The sequence below is a fragment of the Kogia breviceps genome, chromosome 1 (genome assembly GCF_026419965.1).
Source record: "Kogia breviceps isolate mKogBre1 chromosome 1, mKogBre1 haplotype 1, whole genome shotgun sequence".
NCBI lineage: Eukaryota > Metazoa > Chordata > Mammalia > Artiodactyla > Physeteridae > Kogia > Kogia breviceps.
This window is the reverse complement of record NC_081310.1, coordinates 180,507,936-180,530,155: the sequence shown is the minus strand read 5'-3', so window position 1 is coordinate 180,530,155 and position 22,220 is coordinate 180,507,936. Positions and strand designations below refer to the sequence as shown.

Sequence of the window (22,220 nt, the reverse complement as noted above, 5' to 3'; positions counted from 1 at the left end):
CACCCACATCCCTCCAATAAATTCTCTTTTGCTGAAAATTGGCAGAGGTGGTGTCTGTTGCTTGTAGCCAAGAACCCTAACTGCTACTCTGCCAACTAGACCCAGATTCAAGTCCCAGTCCTACTACTTAGCAGCAGATCATTGTGCAGGGACTTGATGAATAGGTGACCTCTCAAGAGATTATTTAGCCCTGGTGTCACCCAACAACCACAGGGAAATGAGAGCAGCAGTGTCAGGGGCTCTGAGTGCCAAACCCCCATTCTGCAATGGAAGGGAGCAATTATCTCCTCTCCCGACATCTAGGCAGCTGGAGTCTGGCTAGGTGACTGACCCATGCTTGCTTCATGGGATGCTCCCACCTGGGTCTTTGAATCTTGGGGGACAGTATCAAAGACAAGGGAACAACTGGAATAGTCACAGTGGGGACAGTGCCAGTGGCATTGTCCTCACAAGCTAGTTCCTAGAGCACGGACTTGGCTCCATGAGCTGCCCACCCTCCTGTTTCCTGGGTCTGGTTCTCCTGCTTTTCTTTCAGTTCTGGGCCCATCCAATGCCCTTCCAATAAATTTCATTCCTAAGTCAGTTTCAGTTACTTGCATCCAAAAACTCTGGTGTAGTAAGGATGATGCCCATTTTACAGAGGAGGAAATGATACTGGCTTGGAATTTATTTACTTGACCTAGACTTCTAACAGACTAGATTTTGAGCTCTTTGAGGACAGAGACTCTTTTTGATTCATCTTTATGTCACCATCTCCCAGAACAGAGTCTGGCAATGAGCAGGAACTTTGTGCATTTTTTGGAAAAGAGGAAGGAAGAAAGGAAAGGAAGGAGAAAAACAGAGAGAAGGAGGAAAGAAAGAAAGACAGATGTAAAAGGAAAAAAAAAGAAAAAGAAAACTCCCCCCCCCACCCCCATAAGTTCAGGAAAACTGCCAGCCTTTTCAGATCCATTTCCAAAGGCTTCCAAAGGAAGCAGTTGAGGTTTCTAGAACTACACACGCAGAAATGGCACAATCCCAACACTTCCCCCATCTCAGAGGACAGCAGAGTGAAAGGAAGAAAGGGCAGGTTTTGGAGCCAGATTTGGAATTTATCCCCCTGCTGGTTGTATAACCTCGGAACAAACCTCAGTGTCCTGATTCAAAAATGAGCATGTGCGTCTGTGGTTTTAAGAGACATGAAGTGCCTACAGAACAAGGTGCAGGGATTTAATGGCGAACAGACACAGACAAAGCCCTTGCTCCCCTGGAGCTTACAGACTAGTAGTGGTTGTGTTGGGGAGAACAAGTATTCATCAAATGAGTAGACAAGTAAACGGAAAATTGCAATTGTGTTAGCACTACCTAGGTGAAATGCAGAGTCTATAATGGAATTCACTGACAGTTTATAATGGGAGAATTTGATCTAGTCCAGGAGGTTGAAGAGGGTCCATGGGAAATATAAAAGATGAGTTAGAGGTCTGGCAGACTGCACAGAGTATGCCCTGGTTAAATGATGAGAAAGAACATGGCAAGTTTGAGGGAAAAAAAGAAGTAAAAGGCCAATAAATCCTTGAAGGGTGGCAGGACTAGAGAAATAGACAGGAAGCAGACCCCACAAAGCCTTAGCTACCATGGGAAGGGTTTTGGTCTCTCTCCTAAGAGCAATGGAAAGCCAGTGAAGTGTCCTGAGTGGGTGAGTTAAATGATCAGATTTGCATTTTGGAAAAATAACCCTGGCAATGGTATGGAGAACAAACTGGAGATAGGTCATAATGGACCCAAGAGACTAGTTTAGGTGGCCAATGCAGAAGTCCAGGCAAGAAGAGTTAACAGTTTAGACAGAGCTGGTGGCTTGGAGTGGAAGGTGAGAAGACTGAGAGAAATCGATGAATTTAAGATCAAGAAGGTAAAATTGAAAAAACTCAGTCAAACTCCACTGAAAGGGTTTTGACAAATAATAGGTACCATTCCCATTCAGTGGAGGGTATTTTTGTTTTTGTTTTTTGCTTGGTTTTAATGATTGTTGTTGCTACAAATAAAATTCCATCAAATAAAAAGAAAAAAAAGAAAAGACTCAGTAAAAGATTGGATTGGGAGGAGGGAGAGGATAGACATTAAGGATGATTGTCCAGGTTTCTGGCTGCCATAACTGGAGGGATGATGGTGCCATTTACTGACTCGGGGCCTGGTTTGGAGAGAAGCTTTGAGACATCTTGAATTTGGAGGGCCATCAAGATAGCCAAGTGGAGATATCAGGTGTGCATTTAGATAAATTGGTCTGGACTCAGAGGTATTTGGGCTAGAGATGTGGATATGTAACCATAGTTGGTAATTATGCCTTGGACTCAGTGAGCTTGCCTGGGGAGAGAATATAGAGTGAGGATAGAAGAAGTCTAGAGGTGAAACTTGAGAAACAATATTTAAAGTCAAGTAAAGCAGAGAGGGGTTGGGGAGGGAAGGATTGGGAGTTTGGGATTAGCAAATGCAAGCTAGTGTATATAGGACAGATAAACAACAAGGTCCTACTGTATAGCACAGGGAACTATATTGATATCCTATAATAAACCATAATGGAAAAGAATATGAAAAAGAATATTTATTTGTGTAACTGAATCACTTTTCTGTACAGCAGAAATTAACACAACATTGTAAACCAACTATACTTCAATAAAATGAAAGAAAGAAGAAAGAAAGAAAGAAGGAAGGAAGGAAGGAAGGAAGGAAGGAAGGAAAGAAAGAAAGAAAGAAAGAAAGAAAGAAAGAAAGAAAGAAAGAAAGAAAGAAAGAAAGAAAGAAAGAAAGGGAGAAAGAGAGAAAGAGAAAGAAAGAAAGAAAAGCCATGGGACTTTCCTGGAGGTCCAGTGGTTAAGACTCCATGCTTCCACTGCAGGGGTGCGGGTTCGATCCCTGGTCAGGGAACTAGGAACCTACATGCTGCTTGCGTAGCAAAAAAAAGAAAGAAAGAAAAAAGAAAAGAAAAGCCAAGAAAAATAAATAAATAAAGTCAGGTAAAGAAGGCTGAATCTGCAAAAGATACAAAAGAGTAGCCAGAGAGGTGATGGACAAAGCAGAGAGAATAGATACTTATTGCCTTTGCCTTCCAGCATGCACTCTGTGGTAGGCAGAATAGGGCCTCCCCCTCCCCCCATTTCCCTGGCCCAAAGATGTCCATGTTCTAATTCCTGGACTCTGTGAATATGTTACCCTACGTGGTAAAAGGAGGTGTGCAGATATGCTTAAATTAAGGATTTTTGAATGGGAAGATTACCCTGGATTATCCAGGTGGACCCAATGAAATCACAAGGGTCCTTATATAAGGGAGGAAGGAGGGTCAGAGTCAGAGAAAGAAATGTAACAACAGAACCAGGAGGTGGACTGATGTGGCCATAAACCAAGGAGCTAGAAAAAGGAAGGAGAGGGATTCTCCCCTAGCAACACAACCTGCCAACACCTTGATTTTAGCCCCATGAGACCCATTTCAGACTTCTGACCTCCAGAACTGTAAGAGAATAAATTGTGTTGTGTGGAGCCACTGTGTTTGTGGTAACTTGTTACATACAGCAGGAAATCAATACATGACCCCTCCTCTTTTGACAACAGTACCCCAATTTTGCTTTGGGGAAAGCAGCTCAATTCTAAGCCTATATACTCCAAAGAAGCTAACTCTAAGCTGGGGCTCCAATGGTGGGGCAGGTGACATAGCCTAAGCCAGTCTCCCATTCCACCCCCTCCCCCGCCAGCCACATTGATCTATCAGGATTGGGCCTATGATCTCAGCCAGCCCCATCAGAGCAAATCTCGGGATTTACGCTAGGGCTGCCGGGGCGAAGGGCCTCACTCCTCTTTGCTGAATGTGAAGGAGGAAGCACGCAGCCCTGGGAGCCAATCTCACAACCAGGGAGAGAGACTGTCTGAGAACCGAGTCCATAGGGAATAGTACAGCTGAGAAAGGGAAAAAAAAGAGTAACCGGATCCTAACACAGGGCTGCTGTTCACCTGGTACGCACTGGAATGGCTGATTATTGTTGAAATATTTCTATTGGTAAGTAAATGCTGCCCAGAACCCCCTGGGAATAGGAGTGATTTTTGCCACTTCCTCCTTCTGCAATCCCTGAACTTCCCCATGATCCAGTAACTAAAGAGTTAATGTCAGAACCAGCAGGGGACTTCCAGGACACTCCCTCTTTGTTCTGAGGGTCAATGACAAAGCAAGGCCAGTTGTGAAATATTTTGAATGTCATTCCAGTCCTCATACTGTGGTTTGAACCCCTCTATTCAACTGGGTCCAAACATCTACTCCTGGACGATTCTGGAGTTACTGAGACAATACGTTCTTTTGATGTTGTTGTTGGAACCAGTAGAAATCAAGGTTTCTGTCACTTGATAATCCAAAGAGATGCCACACTTTTCCAACCGCTCTCCACTCCCTGCCGTGCGCTGCTGCCCTGAGCTCTGGGCTCCTACTAAGCTACTAAGCTAGCGCCAGCCGTCGTCTCCTTCCCATCATGATCATCTACCGGGACCTCATCAACCATGATGAGATGATCTCCAACATCTACAAGATCCGGGAGGTCACGGGGGTGGGGTGGGGGGGCTGTGTCTGGAGGTGGAGGGGAAGATAGTAGGACAGAGGATAACACTGATGACTTGCTCATTGGTGGAAATGCCTCCGCTGAAGGCCGGGAGGGCGAAGGTACCGAAAGCACAGTAATCACTGGTGTGGGTATTGTCATGAACCATCACTTGCAGGAAACCAGCTTCACAAGAGAAGCCTACAAGAAGTACATCAGGGACTTCCCTGGTGGCTCAGTGGTTAAGAATCTGCCTGCCGATGCTGGGGACAGGGGTTCAAGCCCTGGACCGGGAGGATCCCACATGCCATAGAGCAACTAAGCCGGTGGGCCACAACTACTGAGCCTGTGCTCTAGAGCCCATGAGCCACAACTACTGAAGCCCACACACCTAGAGCCTGTGCTCCACAGCAAGAGAAGCCACCGCAATGAGAAGCCCACGCACCATATCGAAGAGTAGCCCCCGCTCGCCTCAACTAGAGAAAGCCCGCGCGCAGCAACGAAGACCCAACGCAGCCAAAAATAAATAAATACATCTATTTTTTTTAAAAAAGTACATCAAAGGTTATATGAGGTCAATCAAAAGGAAACTTGAAGAACAGAGATCAGAAAGAGTAAAACCTTTACGACAGGGGCTGCAGAACAAATCAAATGCATCCTTGCTAATTTCAAAAACGATCAGTTCTTTACTGGTGAGAACATGAATTCAGATGGCATGGCTGCTCTGCTGGACTACCGTGAGGACGGTGTGACCCCCATGTATGGTTTTCTTTAAGGAAGGTTTAGGGATGGAAAAATGTGAACAAATTTGGCTGTTAACTTTGGATCTATCACCTGTCGTCATAACTGGCTGGCTGCTGCTTTTCATCCACACAACGCCAGAACTTAGACAAATGGGACTGATGTCATCTTGAACTCTTCATTTATTCTGACATTGTTTAATTTGGAGTAGAGGCATTGTTTTTGAGGGGAAAAAAACACAAAACATGTCATGTAGGTTGTCTAAAAAACAAAATGCATTTAAACTAAACAAAAAAAGAGACCCCACAAACACCAGGAAATGTGAGGTCACAGAAGCCAGGCGATGAGAGTTTTAAGAAGAAAGGAATGGTTAACAGAGTCAAATGCTGCTGAGAAGTGGAAACACTGAAACCTCATAAACGTGTGAACCATTTGAGCCCAGGGCAAGTGCTCCCAAAGGTGGCTCCTCTCCCCTCTAGACTCCTACATCTCCATCCAGAAATAGGTTATAGGGAGGGTGGGAGGGAGGGTGACGCAAGAGGGGAGAGATATGGGAACATATGTATATGTATAACTGATTCACTTTGTTGTAAAGGAGAAACTAACACACTATTGTAAAACAGTTATACTCAAATAAAGATGTTAAAAAAAAAAAAAAGAAATAGGTTAGATTTAGCTGCATGTAACAGGAAATCCAAAAGAGCAGAGACTTAAACAAGAGAGAATTTTATTTCTCTCTCAAATAGAAGTGGCCCAGAGGTAGGCAATAGAGGGCAGGAATGGTACGCCACCAATATCATGGGCCCAGGATCCTTGTATCATTCTCTTCTACCATTATGGCAAAGAGTTTCCATTTTCAAGGTCACTTCAAGGCCAAAGACGGCTGTTGGAGCACCAAATTCCAGGTGAGAAGAGAAAGGAGGGACGGGCAGAAGAGGCTCACTTAGCTGAGTCAACTCTCTTGAAGTAACATTTCCAGAAGTCCTATCAGTGCTTTCACTTACATCTCTAAGTCAGAAAGAGAAAGACAAGTATCATATAATATTACTTATATGTGGAATCTAGAAAAATGGTACAGATGAACTTATTTGCAAAGCAGAAGTAGAGTCACAGATGTAGAAGACAAACTTATGGTTACCAAGGGGTAAGGAGGGGTGGATGAACTGGGAGACTGAGACTGACATATACACAGTACTATATATAGCATAGATAACTAATGAGAACCTACTGTATAGAATACTGTGTATACTGCACAGGGAACTCTACGCAATACTCTGTAGTGACCTAAATGGGAAGGAAATCTAAAAAACAGTGGATAGGGCTTCCCTGGTGGTGCAGTGGTTGAGAATCCGCCTGCTGATGCAGGGGACGCGGGTTCGTGCCCCAGTCCGGGAAGATCCCACATGCCGTGGAGCGGCTGGGCCGGTGAACCATGGCCGCTGAGCCTGCGCGTCCGGAGCCTGTGCTCCACAATGGGAGAGGCCACAACAGTGAGAGGCCCGCGTACCGCAAAAAAAAAAAAAAAAAACAAAAAAAAAACCAGTGGATATATGTATATGTATACGTATACATATATATGTATATGACTCACTTTGCTATACAGCAAAAACTAACACAACATTGTAAAGCAAGTATAGTCAAAAAAAAAAAAAAACCCTCTTTTACTTACATCTCATTAGCTGGAAATTAGTCACAAGGCCGGCTCCTCAAGGCTGTAAAGAAGTATAGTCTTTAAGCTGGATTCATTGTTACCTCCAACAAAATAGGGATTCTGGCACTTCCCTGGTGGTACAGTGGTTAAGAATCTGTCTGCCGATGCAGGGGACACGGGTTCGAGGCCTGGTCCGGGAAGATCCCACATGCAGCAGGGCAACTAAGCCCGTGCTCCACCACTACTGAGCCTGTGCTCTAGAGCCCGCGCGCCACACCACTGAGCCCACGTGCCACAACTACTGAAGCCTGCGCACCTAGAGCCACCACACCACAACGAAGAGTAGCCCCTGCTCGCCACAACTAGAGAAAGCATGCGCAGCAACGAAGACCCAATGCAGCCAAAAATAAATAAATAAATAAATTTATTTTTTTTAAATAGGGGTTCTGTTTTGGAGTAGGGAGAGAATAGATATTAGGTAACCGGCAATATTGCCGCAATTAACTGCTCACATTTGAGGGCCCATGTAATGGCCCTTGACAGGTTACAAGATGGTTTGGTCTCCATTGCTTCCCCCTCACCTTCTAACACATCTCTGCAGTAGTAGTCATCACCTCCATTTTTACAATTAGAGAAAATGAGGCTCAGAGATAGGCATTCAGTTACCTAAGGCCAAACAACTAGTGATGACAGAACTGGAAGACAAATCTAGATCTAACTCCAAGGCCAGGGAGTATTTTGTGTATTTCTTCCTGGTTCAGTCTTGGAAGGTTATACCTTTCTAAGAATTTGTCCATTTCTTCCAGGTTGTCCATTTTATTGGCTTAGAGTTTCTTGTAGTAGTCTCTTAGGATGCTTTGTATTTCTGTGGTGTCTGTTGTAGTTTCTCCTTTTTCATTTCTAATTTTATTGATTTGAGTCCTCTCCCTCTTTTTCTTGATGAGTCTGGCTAATGGTTTATCAATTTTGTGTATCTTCTCAAAGAACCAGCTTTTAGTTTTATTGAATTTTGCTATTGTTTTCTTTGTTTCTATTTCATTTATTTCTGCTCTGATCTTTATGATTTCTTTCCTTCTGCTAACTTTGGGCTTTGTTTGTTCTTTTTTCTCTAATTCCTTTTGGTGTAAGGTTAGATTGTTTATTTGAGATTTTTCTTGTTTCTTGAGGTAGGTTTGTATAGCTATAAACTTCCCTCTTAGAACTGATTTTGCTGCATCCTATAGGTTTTGGATCATTGTGTTTTCATTGTCATTTGTCTCTAGGTATCTTTTGATTTTCTCTTTGATTTCTTCAGTGATCTCTTGGTTATTTAGTATTGTTTAGCCTCCATGTGTTTGTGTTTTTTACCTTTTTTCCCTTTAATTCATTTCTAATCTCATAGCATTGTGGTCAAAAAAGATGCTTGATATGATTTCAATTTTATTAAATTTACTGTGGCTTGATTTGTAACCCAAGATGTGATCTCTCCTGGAGAATGTTCCATGCACACTTGAGAAGAAAGTGTAATCTGCTGTTTTTGGATAGAATGTCCTATAAATATCAATTAAATCTATCTGGTCTATTGTGTCTTTTAAAGCTTCTGTTTCCTTATTTATTTCCATCTTGGATGATGTGTCCATTGGTGTAAGTGAGGTGTTAAAATCCCCCACTATTGTTGTGTTACTGTCGATTTCCTCTTTTATAGCTGTTAGCAGTTGCCTTATGTATTGACATGCTCTGAAGTTGGGTGCATATATATTTATAATTGTTTTATCTTCTTCCTGGATTGATCCTTTGATCATTATGTAGTGTTCTTCCTTGTCTCTTGTAACATTCTTTACTTTAAAGTCTATTTTATCTGATATGAGTATTGCTACTCCAGCTTTCTTTTGATTTCCATTTGCATGGAATATCTTTTTCCATCCCCTCACTTTCAGTCTGTATGTGTCCCTAGGTCTGAAGTGGGTCTCTTGTAGACAGCATATAGATGGATCTCGTTTTTGTATCCATTCAACTAGCCTGTGTCTTTTGGTTGGAGCCTTTAATCCATTCACGTTTAAGGTAATTATCAATATGTATGTTCCTGTGACCATTTTCTTAATTGTTTTGTTTTTGTTTTTGTAGGTCCTTTTCTTCTCTTGTTTTTCCCACTTAGAGAAGTTCCTTTAGCATTTGTTGGAGAGCTGGTTTTGTGGTGCTGAATTCTCTTAGCTTTTGCTTGTCTGTAAAGCTTTTGATTTCTCCATCGAATCTGAATGAGATCCTTGCTGGGTAGAGTAATCTTGGCTGTAGGTTCTTCCCTTTCATCACTTTAAGTATATCATGCCACTCCCTTCTGGCTTGTAACATTTCTGCTGAGAAATCAGCTGTTAACCTTATGGGAGTTCCCTTGTGTATTAGTTGTCGCTTTTCCCTTGCTGCTTTCAAAAATTTTTCTTTGTCTTTACTTTTTGCCAGTTTGATTACTATGTGTCTTGGCATATTTCTCTTTGGGTTTATCCTGTATGGGACTTTGTGCGCTTCCTGGACTTGGGTGGCTATTTCCTTTCCCATGTTAGGGAAATTTTCGACTAAAATCTCTTCAAATATTTTCTTGGGTCCTTTCTCTCTCTCTTCTCCTTCTGGATCCCCTATCATGCAAATGCTGTTGCACTTAATGTTGTCCCAGAGTTTTCTTAGGCTGTCTTCATTTCTTCTCTTTCTTTTTTCTTTATTCTGTTCCACAGCAGTGAATCACACCATTCTGTCTTCCAGGTCACTTATCCGTTCTTCTGCCTCAGTTATTCTGCTATTGATTCTTTCTAATGTAGTTTTCATTTCAGTTATTGTATTGTTAATCTGTTTGTTTGTTCTTTCATTCTTCTAGGTCTTTGTTAAACATTTCTTGCATCTTCTCGATCTTTGCCTCCATTCTTTTTCCGTGGTCCTGGATCATCTTCACTATCATTATTCTGAATTCTTTTTCTGGAAGATTGCCTATCTCCACTTCATTTAGTTGTTTTTCTGGGGTTTTATCTTGTTCCTTCATAGCCCTCTGCCTTTTCATCTTGTCTATCTTTCTGTGAATGTGGTTTGTGTTCTACAGTCTGCAGGATTGTAGTTCTTCCTTCTGCTGTCTTCCCTCCGGTGGATGAGGCTATCTAAGAGGCTTATGCAAGTATCCTGACAGGAGGGACTGGTGGTGGGTAGAGCTGGCTGTTGCTCTGGTGGGCAGAGCTCAGTAAAACTTAATCTGCTTGTCTGCTGATGGGGGGGGGTGCTGGGTTCCCTCCTGTTGGTTGTTTGGCTTGAGGCGACCCAACACTGGAGCCTACCTGGGCTCTTTGCTGGGGCTAATGGCAGACTCTTGGAGGGCTAATGCCAAGGAGTACTTCCCAGAACTTCTGCTGCCAGTGTCCTTGTCCCCACGGTGAGCCACAGCCACCACCTGCCTCTGCAGGAGACCCTCCAACACTAGGAAGTAGGTCTGGTTCAGTCTCCCCTGGGGTCACTGCTCCTTCCCCTGGGTCCTTATGTGCACACAACTTTGTGTGTGCTCTCCATGTTTGGAGTCTCTGTTTCCCCCAGTCCTGTCGAAGTCCTGCAATCAAATCCCACTAGCCTTCAAAGTCTGATTCTCTAGGTATTCCTCCTCCCGTTTCCGGACCCCCCGATTGGGAACCTGATGTGGGGCTCAGAACCTCCGCTCTAGTGGGTGGACTTCTGTGGTATAAGTGTTCTCCAGTTTGTGAGTCACCCACCCAGTAGTTATGGGATTTGCTTTTACTGTGATTGCTCCCCTCTTACCATCTCATTGTGGTTTCTCCTTTGTCTTTGGATGGGGGATATCTTTTTTTTTTTTTTTTTTTTGCGGTATGCGGGCCTCTCACTGCTGTGGCCTCTCCCGTTGCGGAGCACAGGCTCCGGACGCGCAGGCCCAGCGGCCATGGCTCACGGGCCCAGTTGCTCCGCGGCATGTGGGATCCTCCCGGACCAGGGCACGAACCCGTGTCTCCTGCATCGGCAGGCGGACTCTCAACCACTGCGCCACCAGGGAAGCCCGGGATATCTTTTTTGGTGAGTTCCAGTGTCTTCCTGTAGATGATTGTCCAGCAGCTAGTTGTGATTCTGGTGTTCTTGCAAGAGGGAGTGAGAGCACGTCCTTCTACTTCCCTTCTTGGTTCCTAATCTCAGTCATTTTTCAAAAAATAACTTTTCTTGTTTTTCCTTTAATACATTTATTTATTTATGTATTTTTGGTTGCGTTGGGTCTTTGTCACTGTGCGTGGGCTTTCTCTGGTTGCAGCAAGCGGGGGCTATTCTTCATTGTGGTGCACGGGTTTCTCATTGTGGTGGCTTCTCTTGTTGCGGACCACGGGCTCTAGGCGTGTGGGCTTCAGTAGCTGTGGCATGCAGGCTCAAGAGCACAGGCTCAGTAGTTGTGATGCTCGGGCTTAGTTGCTCCGCGGCATGTGGGATCTTCCCGGACCAGGGATCGAACCTGTGTCCCCTGCATTGGCAGGCAGATTCTTAACCACTGAGCCACTAGGGAAGCCCTACTGTAGCCATTTTTAAGTGTACAGTTTAGTGACACAGATTATTGTGCACCGATCACCACCATCCATCTCTAAAACTTTTTCATCTTCCCAAACTAAACTCCAAAGCCATTAAACACTAACTCCCCATTCCCCTCTCCCCCACCCTTTGTAACCACCATTCTACTTTCTGTTTCTATGAATTTACTGCTCTAGACACCTCAGACAAGTGTAATCATACATTACATTTTTTTTGACTGGCTTATTTCACTTATTGTAATGTCCTCAAGGTTCATCCACACTGTAGCATGTGTAAGAATTTCCTTCCTTTTTTTTTTTAAAGGAATTTTCTCTTTTTTAAAAAAAATTTTTATTTATTTATTTATTTTTGGCTGCATTGGGTCTTCATTGCTGCTTGTGGGCTTTCTCTAGTTGTGGTGAGCAGGGGCTACTCTTTGTTGCAGTGCACGGGCTTGTCATTATGGTGGCTTCTCTTGTTGTGGAGCACAAGCTCTAGGCACATGGGCTTCAGTAGTTGTGGCTCACGGGCTCTAGAGCACAGGCTCAGTAGTTGTGGCACACGGACTTAGTTGCTCTGCAGCATGTGGGATCTTCCCAGACCAGAGCTCAAACACATGTCCCCTGCATTGGCAGGTGGATTCATAACCACTGCACCACCAGGGAAGCTCTCTGAATGTATTTTAGAATGACCTGGGAAGTTAAATAAAAAGAAAGCCAGGCTAATCACACTATGTTCCTCTTGTTAAAAAATGAAATCTAACTGAGTAGATTATAAAGATCTTACTGGCTTTATTCAATGGTTCATGAATCAGGCAGCACCCCTTCTAACAGACAGAAAGGAGCTGTACAAACAGAAAGATTTTTATAGGCAGAAGGGAGCAGGGACAAGGAAGTTTTACTACAAAAAGCAGATTGTTTGTGGCAAGGTCAACTTCCCTTAGGGGCCAGGGAAGGCAAGGGTGTATCAGGCAGATGACGTCACTAGTGCTGTTTAGGTAATTTCAGATTGACTGGTTTAAGATTCCATTTCTAGGAGAGGCTGAAACTGCAATCAAGTTAGGTATTAAGTCTTGGTTTGGTGACTTGGGGATTCGCATAAGTGACTCCATTTTGGGTCTGTTGTCTTGTTTTTAACACTCTTTTTAATAGTTTCACTATTCTAAGGAAAATTCATATGAATATGCAGTATGAACTTCATGAAAAGGTGTCAGGGAGGTGGGAGGAGATGGGGAGAGTGGAAAATGAGGCTGCATGGAGAACAACACAATCTATCAGGACAGGGTGTAGTGTTTACTAAGTACTTATTCTGTGCCAGGCACTGTTCTAAGCAATTTTAAATGCTCAAAACCACCCTATTTTGTTGACAGTAAAATTATTCCCGTTTTACAGATGAAGAAACAGAGGCCCAAAGAGGTTAAATCACAGACTAGGTGGAGCCAGAAATTGAACCCTGGCCATGCAGACCCAGCGGCTACTTTACTGATCACAGTGTGATACTTTGTAGGCTTCGGAGTCGGAGTTGGAATTAATCTGCTTTCAAATTCAAATGACTAACAAGAACATGATTATAAACCCATTAGTAATCTGAGAGAAATTCAAACTGAAAATAAGTTTTTACTTTACACTTACCAGCAGTTTGAAAGTTGGACAACATCAAGTGTGGATGAAGATTTGGGGAAATAGAAACTCTCATGTAATTATGGGTGGGAGTATAGCCTGGTGCAGCCATTCCAGAAGAGATGTGGCAGCTCTTCACCCAGTTAAGTATGAGTGTAGCCTGGGACCTAGCACTGTCACCCCTGGGTATACATTCGGGGAAATTCTTACACTGGTCCATAGGGGAACATCTGGAAGGCTCTCCTCACAGCATGGTTTGTAGAAAAGGGAGTTGAAGGCAATCTAAGTGTCCATTGCCAGGGGTATAGGTAAGTAAAATGTAGATACACATGATGGAGGACAAGACAGATGTTTACATCAATGAACCAGATGTACACACTTCAACATGGTTACATCGTAAAAGCAATGCTGAGTGGGAAAAAAAATGAGAAACAGAATGAGGTCCACAGCCAATTTACATAAATCATGCCTTTTATGTAAATTTTAAATCAATATGCATAAAAATAACACTACATTTTCCAAGGATACATAAAAGTCAAAGATATGTATTGAATGTGCTAGAGCTGCCATGGAGGATGGGACTGGACAATGGTGATGAAGGAAAATAACATGCATTCAGATGGAAAAATGGATGAGAGAAGCGTCTTGCAAAATGAAGGTAGAAAAATGATCTATGCATCTCAGTTCTACCAAGTTATTGCTATGTGACCTTGGATAAGTCATTTCCTTCCTTGATACTTGTTTTTCTTATCTGGAAAATAGGAAGATATGAGCCTTCACATCCTATGTCATGAAGGATGTCTGCAGAGGAAGTCAATGTGATAGAATGGAAAGTGCATGGCCCTTGGACATGACCCAGCTGATTGCTGTGTGGCCTTGGGGAAGCACTTCACTCTCTCAGCTTCCGTTTTAAATGAGGTGGTCTCAGACCTCACTGAGAAGGGGACATTTGAGAAAGGTCTTGGAGGCGAGGGAGTGAGTTGTAGGGATATCTCGGGGGAAGAGTAATTCAGGCAGAGGAAAGAATCAGTTCCAACCATAGGTAAGGACACGACGTTCCTTTCACAGTGCCTGCCACACGGTCTGTGCTCAGCAGGTATTGACTATTCACTCACCCCTTCCCCTCCTCTTGCAGAAATGTCAGGATCCAGGTGACCTTCTAGCTTCAGTGACAATGACACTCTGGCTTCAGAAGCTCTTTGTAACACTGCGTTCACATATACCATCCACTGCAGGAGTGCCCTCTCTAACTGACCACAGGAGCCTCAGCCCGGAAAAAGGTCATTGCTGCTGGGGCTTCGGCCTGCATGGGGAGCTCAGGAACCCTCAGACAGCAAGGCGGAGCCTTCACCAACTGCTATTCCCCTCAATAGACCCCTACCCCAGCACACATCAAAGCTAGGACAGTACCTAGAGGGGCTTGAGTGAGGGTACAGTCAAACAGGGAAAGGAAAGAAGGGAAGGGACACATATTTACTGAGGCAGATCTGGGTTTGAATATTATTCTGCTGCTTACTGGCTCATGTACGCTTACAAATCACTGAAGCCCTCTAAGCCTCAATTCCTCCATCTGTAAAATGAGCATGAAAAATATCATTTCTGTACAGTAGTTGTGAGGACTCAGTGAGATAAGATTTGTGAAAGTGGCAAGCAAATATCTGGGGCTCACCAAAAAGTAGGCCCTTTCCTTCTGTACCAAGTACCTGGGAGGCATCCACTGCCTTATTCAGTTAGCTCAGGTCCTTATTTATTTTATTCATTTCTGTGGGGATTGAATCACCTAACTTTCAAGGAGGGTGTGAGGTTACAGTGAGGCAGTAGACAAAAACTGTGGTTAGCATAGTTACTGGACCAAAAGAGGTACTCCATAGGTATTTGTTGGATACCTAGATGGACAGGTGGATGGGTGGATGGATGGATGGATGGATGGATGACTGGATAGATGGGAGGATGGCTTGCTGATAGGATATCAGGGAAAACATGATTTGTATTACAGAAATACCAAGTCTGCACAAAAACGAAGTGTTTTGACAAGAGGGTTTTATTATATCTGTTTGTGGCCTCAGGTCTTAAGCACAGATGTAACATAGATGAGCAAAAATAGGCATAAATGTGCTCAGTTCTAGTCAGCTGTGACCTACACTTACCACTCTTGTGTCTACGATTCATCTGGATGAGGTAAGGGGCCAGGTCTTGCCTGAGCCAATGCTCTCTAAGTGAGATCACTGGTCGTTCCCTGGGGTCAAGGCTGGGATCAGGGGAAAATGCAGGGTGAGGACTTCGTGATGTCCAACATGGGTTGGAAATCCTGATTGGTGATGTTTCATTAAAAGAATTATAACTCAGCTTTTCCAGTAATCCTGCCACCATTGCAAGAAGGGAGAGACACAAGTGCATTCCAGGTTATGTAACTTCTGCAATCACATGGCCCCTCTGCGCCCCATGTTCCTCTTAGTAAGATGAAGGAATTGGACCCTACCAGCTTCAAAATGTTCTGATTCTCTGAAAATCCCTGACATCTTTTTTAAAATAGGGATGTAGAACTCTGGGAAAATATATATTAAATTCCTTCCTTGTCTGTCTGTAGAGAGTCTTCTTAAACCCTTTCACAATAAGTGCATGTATATGTCAATGTGTGCTTATGCTACACCCTGGGGAAGCAGGAAGCTTTGGAGATAGACAGCTCATTTCTAGGCATCACATGAGAAATGTGGCTACACTGATTATTATGATTCAGTTCCTGCAACTATACTTCGATTAAAACAAAGAAAGATTCAGTTCCTGCCCCCAGGGTAAGAAAGAATATATTGAAATGGATAAACTTCAATAGTTATTAAGGTATAAAAAAGTTGCACCCTCCCAGACCTAAAATGCTGCTAGGTCAATTAACCTGTCTAGAGGAATTCAGGAAGTCTGCCTCCAAGAGGTGTTCTGGGCTAGGTCAAAAAGAAGAGAAAACATCTGAGAAGGTCACAACCAGGAAGAGGTCACAGGGGCAGTAAAGGTGGTTGTATTCCGAGTGGTGAGGCAATCATCAGAGCCGTAGCATGAGCTACAACCTAAAATACTCCGCCACCTCCCCTGGGCCTGGATGGGAGTGAGACCCTGGCTTGTGTGTTGGAGCAACATTCTGAGAGAAGCAAGGGGGCAATCACAAGATACCATCTCGGAACTGCCTGTCTCTTTATTGAGCACTTACTGAATGCAGACCCCGTGCACTTTATATACATAACAGCCATGTTTCCTAAAATGTGCTGTGCAACTTGTGGGGCATATGAGGTTACTGTAGACAGGACACCAAGAACATTTTGATATTCTTTTTTTCTTTTTTTTTTAATAAATTTTTTAATTTTATTTAATTTATTTATTTTTGGCTGCGTTGGGTCTTCGTTGCTGCACACGGGCTTTCTCTAGTTGCGGCGAGCCGAGGTTACTCTTTGTTGCGGTGCACAGGCTTCTCATTGCAGTGGCTTCTCTTGTTGTGAAGCATGGGTTCTAGGTACGCGGGCTTCAGTAATTGTGGCTCGCGGGCTCAGTAGTTATGGCATGCAGGTTCTAGAGCACAAGCTCAGTAGTTGTGGCACACGGGCTCTAGAGCGCAGGCTCAGTAGTTGTGACACGTGGGCTTAGTTGCTCTGCGGCATGTGAGATCTTCCCAGACCAGGGCTTGAACCCGAGTCACCTGCATTGGCAGGTGGATTCTTAACCACTGCGCCACCAGGGAAGTCCCTTGATTTTAATATTTGTGTTTTGTGTTTCTGTTTACCTTCTATGTGTGGCAGGTGGCATTTGTTTTCATTTACAATTTAGTTCTAAAGCATCCTTTTAAACAGGTGAAAGTTTTAAAAAGTGACTCGATTTAGAGAAATATATTTCTTGAGTAAACATACAGATGGTACATGGATATTGCAAAATTTACGAGAGGAGTACACAAACGGCTGAAATTCAAGAAACATTGTGCTTTAGCATACAAGCATTTATCTCATTCAGAACTCTTTTGGTTGCAAGTAATAGATAATCACTCAAATCAGCTTAAGCAAAATAAGAGAATGTATCTTAAAAGGGAATCTCACAAGGACCCAAAGGAAGCAATGCAGATGTTGAGCTTTGAGAAGGGCTGGGCCTGGAGGAAGGGAGCCAGCAGGCCCCTGGAAGCACTGCCCCTCCTCTCTCCAGGCCCCTGCGGTCCCCCAGGTCTCTGCTTTGCTCTGCATATCTCTGTCTTCTCTCTGAGCAGAGCTGTTTTCTCTACTACATTCTTGCAGGTGCCTCCCTCAACCCTAGCCCCTGGCCACACACACACACACACACACACACACTTCATACACACACACACCTCTCTCACACACACACGCACACCTCTCACCACACTCACATGCAGACACACACACCTCACACACACACACCCCTCACATACATACACACGTGCACACACACCTCACATACAAACTTCACACACACACGCAGACACACACACCTCACACACACACACAGACATGCAGACACATACCTCACACACACACACACACACACACATACACGCAGACACACACATGCGCACACACACGCGCACACAGCTCCAGAGTTTAAATGTGTTCCAGTAAGTGGCCTGCAGAGCCTGAAAGAGCATCCCTGAATCTTGCTGCTTATTCCCAAGCGAGAACCTGACTGGTCCCACTAGAGACAGACGCTCACCTCTCATCCCTTCAGCTCCTATCGGAGGGTTAGGGGGAACAAATTCTCAGAAGACGGGGGAATCTGAGATGAGCAGTCAGCCTGACCAGAAGGTATCAGCTCCTCATAACTCTATGAAGTAGGACATTCAGTTCACAGGCCCTGGGCAGGAAGTGACAAAGCCACAGCTTGAACCTGGGTCTGTGTGACACCGAAGTTCAAGTCCGCTTCACTATCCACCTAGTCACCACCTGTTAAGTCCAGCCCACAACTGCCATCCCAGACCCAAGCAGGTCTCTGGCCCATTGGGAGGCATTTATCAAAATCAGCCCAGTATATGGGAAACGAGGATCCCAGCTTTGTGGGGTCACTGGCTGGAAAGGAAGATGATTTCTGGAAACCGGGGAAGGCTCCTCCAAGCCCCTGGGTCTGAAGCTGTCAGGTTCACACTGCAGGTGCTCAGGGTGCGAGAGGAGGCTCAGGCATCTAGAACTCCTCAAGAGAAGTTTTCACCTCTCTTCTGCACCCAGAACTCAAAGTGCCTGCCTGCCCTTGGGATTCTAGCTGCTCTTCTCAGCTCGTGGCAGCTAAGTCAGAGGGGCCTCCCAGAAGGTGAGGTGGGGAGGGGAGCTGACGGGCTCCTTCCTCTCTGGAGGCCTTCCTTTAGGCACTTCTCAGCCTAACTGTCCTTTCCCACGGAAGCCTCTGGGCATTGCAGTGGCCTGGAGAGCCCCAATTTGGCTTTGAGGGGACTTTGCCCACCCACAGTGGGTGGCTGTCCTGCAGGAGTTACTTCATCAGGGTCTCTTGTTGAGACAGAAAGTGGATGTGGGTGGGTGTTGTGTCTCTCCCGTTGCCCCAGAGCTGCCCCAGGCCTGAGGTGAGGCCTGTGCGGAAACACACATCTGCCCCAGGAGACAGGCTCCCCGTCCTAGCTTTCGGTCTATGCACGTTTTATCTTCTCTGGTCACCACTCAGTACGGGTTGTTGCACGACTCGGGAGAAGGTTCCACCAAGCCACTTCCCCTGAGAAGTGTCACAAAGACCTTGTGCCTTTAGGTAGAGACTGGGTGGCACCATCCTAGCTCAAAAGTCTATCCCAAAGATGGTGCCACACAGCAAGGGGAGCAGCCCTTTTCCAAAACCCCTTCTCTGACTTTTTAGTGATAAAGGGAGTGGTTGCCCAAAACTTTAGGACTTACTCATTTGGGACCGCTGTCCTGGTAGGGTAAACTGGGTGGCTCAGTGTCAACCCCCAAGGACTGCCCCTGGCCCTGACATTCCTTCCAGAGCTATCAGAGTCAGGCGCTTGGCATGAGGTTACCAACCAAGGTTATTATGGCACGTGCCCAAAGGTGGCTGAAAGGGCTCATTCAAGTTCAGGATTTCCCAGCAGTCTGGCTCTGCCAGCATCAACACCTTGGTGAGGCAGCCTCCATACCTAATGGGCCACCAGTGCCCAGGGAGGAGATGCCAGGGCCACATCAGACACCCCCCAGGTCACTCCGTGATGTCCATGGAGGATAAGCCTCTGGGCTCCAATAATCCGGGACTAATCTTTGAGGGAATTGACATGGACATGTTTGAGCGGCATGACCACGTCGGTGCCCGTCTCCATGGTGGCCCGGGAGCATTTCTGGCTGCTGCGCATACTGTTGAACTTCTCCATGAGGTGCTTATGGAACTTCTTGGTAAGGAAACAGTAGATGATGGGGTCTAAGACACAGTTGGTACTAATGAGGCAGAGAGTGACCTGATGTGCGTCATTAATAGGCTGGTGGAAGTTGCTGTTCTGGAAGCCCAGCTCAGCCAGGGTCCAGGGCAGCTGTACAATGTGGTGGGGCACAAAGCAGATGATGAACACAGCCAGGACCGTGCAGACCATCCAGAGTGCCCGGCACTTGACCTCTGCATTGCGCTGCATCTGCACCGGCTGCGTGAGCAGCGTGACGATGATGACCAGGTTGCAAACGAGGATGATGAGGAAGACAAGGAAGAAGCTGAACACGAGGAAGATGTGGATGATGAGGACTGGGATGCTGCCCTTATTGTAGTTCTCAAAGCAGCGTGTGACGTTGCCTGAGCCAGTCTTGTTGGGCACCGTGTGGGTGGAGTCCAGGAAGAAGAAGTAGGATGCAGCGGCCACAATGGCCACCCAGATGATCAAGGACAAAAGGATGCCACGCTTGCGGGTGGTGACCTGAGCGGTCCTGATGGGCTTTGTTACAGCCTGGTAGCGGTTATACGTGATGACAGCCAAAAAGGCCACTGAGCAGTAGGTGTTAATGAAGAAGAAGCAGCCAGCCAGGTTGCACAGGAATTCCGGAAGAATCCAGTTGCCCTCGTTGTAGTAGTAGATGATCCACAGGGGCAGGGTGGCCAGGAAGAGCAGGTCAGCCATGGTGAGGTTCACCATGAAGATCTTTATCTCATTGAATTTCTTGGAAGGGTACAGGCGGGCAAAGACCCACAGCACATAGCTGTTGGCGAGGACCCCCAACACAAAGATGATGCTGTAAAAAATTGGGAAGAGGGTGTATCGGAACTCAGAATCCACACGAGAGGAATCATTTGCCTCCATCACTGTGGGCTGGAATGGGCAGCTGGTCATAGGATCCTACCTATGCCTGGAAGACCACACAGAAATTCTGGTTAATGAAGGGCTAACAAGGGACTATCTTATTTACTCAGTTCTAAGACTCCCATTTTGCACATTTTAAACACTCTAAAATTGATGGCATTTTCCAATTAATTGGCAATTCTTTTCTTCCTATGTAAAATAATGGTGTGTTTTTTAAATGAATGGCCTCTGACATTCAATAAAATCAGTGGCAGTTCAGTTTCTTTTCTCTTGTTCCATTTTAAAATACAGTTTCTTATTCTTCAGCTTGTTTTGACTTAGAGTTTTCGATACTCTATCCCTGGTGATGAAACAGATGGAAATTTAAATTTTTTAAAAAATTTAAATTCTACGGTTTTTAATTTCTGACAAAATTCGAATATTTTTCTATTGATGAAATTTGAGATAAAAATTTTGATGGTAAAATGTCTTATGTTAAAAAATAACTCACGTGCCCTTACAAAATCTAGAAAATACACAGATGTATATTAGAGTCACCCAGAGAATGAAATAGAGAAAGAATGAGTTAGATCTGATTGTACTGCCATGTAAAGTTGCCCCTGGATAATACTGTTAAGTAAAACAAAACAAAACAAAAAAGTTGGTATGACCCCATTATGTACTTGTATATGATATAGAAAAGGATCTAGAAGGATATCCCTCAAAGCAATGACAGTGGTGAAACCTCTGGGAAGGTGAGGTGGGCTTGGTGGGAAGTATAATTACTTCACTTTTTTGTGTGTTTGGTTGAACTTTTTAGGAGTGTGCATTGCTTTAGTAGTTTAAAATTTTTAAGTATAATTTTAAAAGAAAAGTGTACAGTGGAGAAGCCCAATAGACAATACTTTAACCAAGTAAAAAAGAGTAGCATCATCATTAGTAAGACATGTCAACATCATGTACCCCTGGTGCGATGTACTGACCAGGACACAACACCACTTCTGTGGTATTCTTGCCCCAAATGCATAATCTCAATTGAGCCACGAGAAAACATCAGACAAAGCCAAATGGTGCAACATTCTACAAAAATGACTGATCAATAGTGTCAAGGTCACGAAAGACAAGGAAAGACTGAGGAACTATCATAGATCAGAGGATATGAAGGAGACATGGGACAACTAAGTGCAAAGTGGGATCCTGGATTGTCCCCGGGAACAGAATTATTGTTAGGGGAAAACTGGTGAAGTTCAAATAAGGTCTATAATTTAGATAATACTGTAACCATGTTCTACTATTTTGCAACTTTTTTGAAGGCCTAAAATTATTTCAAAACAAAAAGGTGTATGTTTGTTTAAGTACGGTTGACCCTTGGACAACACAGGTTTGAACTGTGTGGGTCCACTTATACGTGGATTGTTTTTTGATTAATACAATACAATAACACAATACTACACGATCCATGGTTGGATGAATCCACAAATACGGAACCCCACAGAAGGAGAGCCAACTGTAAAGTTATAAGAAGATTTTCAACTGCAGGGAGGGTGGCGCCCCTAATTCCTGTGTTGTTCAAGATTCAACTATATATGAAAGAAGATTAAAAGTAGCCATAATCGCACTACCCAAAGTCTGGTTCATTTTCAACAGTTCTTTGTCCCCATCCACTGTCCAGAAAAACCAGTTCCTCCCTCCCCTCTTGTCCCTCCCACTATGTTGCCATCACGTGAGCCTGGAAGCCCCTCTTATGTTTGTGTTGCAGCTGAGGGGGATGGGATGGCAAGAGACGCGGGATTAAGCAAGGCCCAAGGCTCATCATATATCATAGTAGAGTGAAAAGGGCAGGGAATAGGCAGTGAGAAGCAAGGAAGACAATTAACACTTAAGAGCACCTCTTTTGGAGCCAGGCACCC

At 44.5% G+C, this 22,220-nt stretch overlaps 1 protein-coding gene and 1 pseudogene across 4 annotated transcripts in view; one reads left to right on the top strand and one right to left on the bottom strand.

Moving 5' to 3' along the window:
• The first annotated feature begins 4,487 nt into the window (after positions 1 to 4,487).
• On the top strand, positions 4,488 to 5,467 carry LOC131767914 (translationally-controlled tumor protein pseudogene; annotated as a pseudogene).
• An 11,463-nt stretch (positions 5,468 to 16,930) lies between these two features.
• Positions 16,931 to 22,220, bottom strand: part of PTAFR (platelet activating factor receptor) — a 37,860-nt gene continuing 32,570 nt past the window's right edge. For all 4 annotated transcript variants that reach the window (XM_067013755.1, XM_067013747.1, XM_067013737.1 and 1 more), the window contains one exon: positions 16,931 to 20,377. In XM_067013755.1, the coding sequence (XP_066869856.1) occupies positions 19,303 to 20,361 (1,059 nt within the window). In that variant the 5' untranslated portion in view covers positions 20,362 to 20,377 and the 3' untranslated portion in view covers positions 16,931 to 19,302. The remainder of the gene's footprint in view (positions 20,378 to 22,220) is intronic.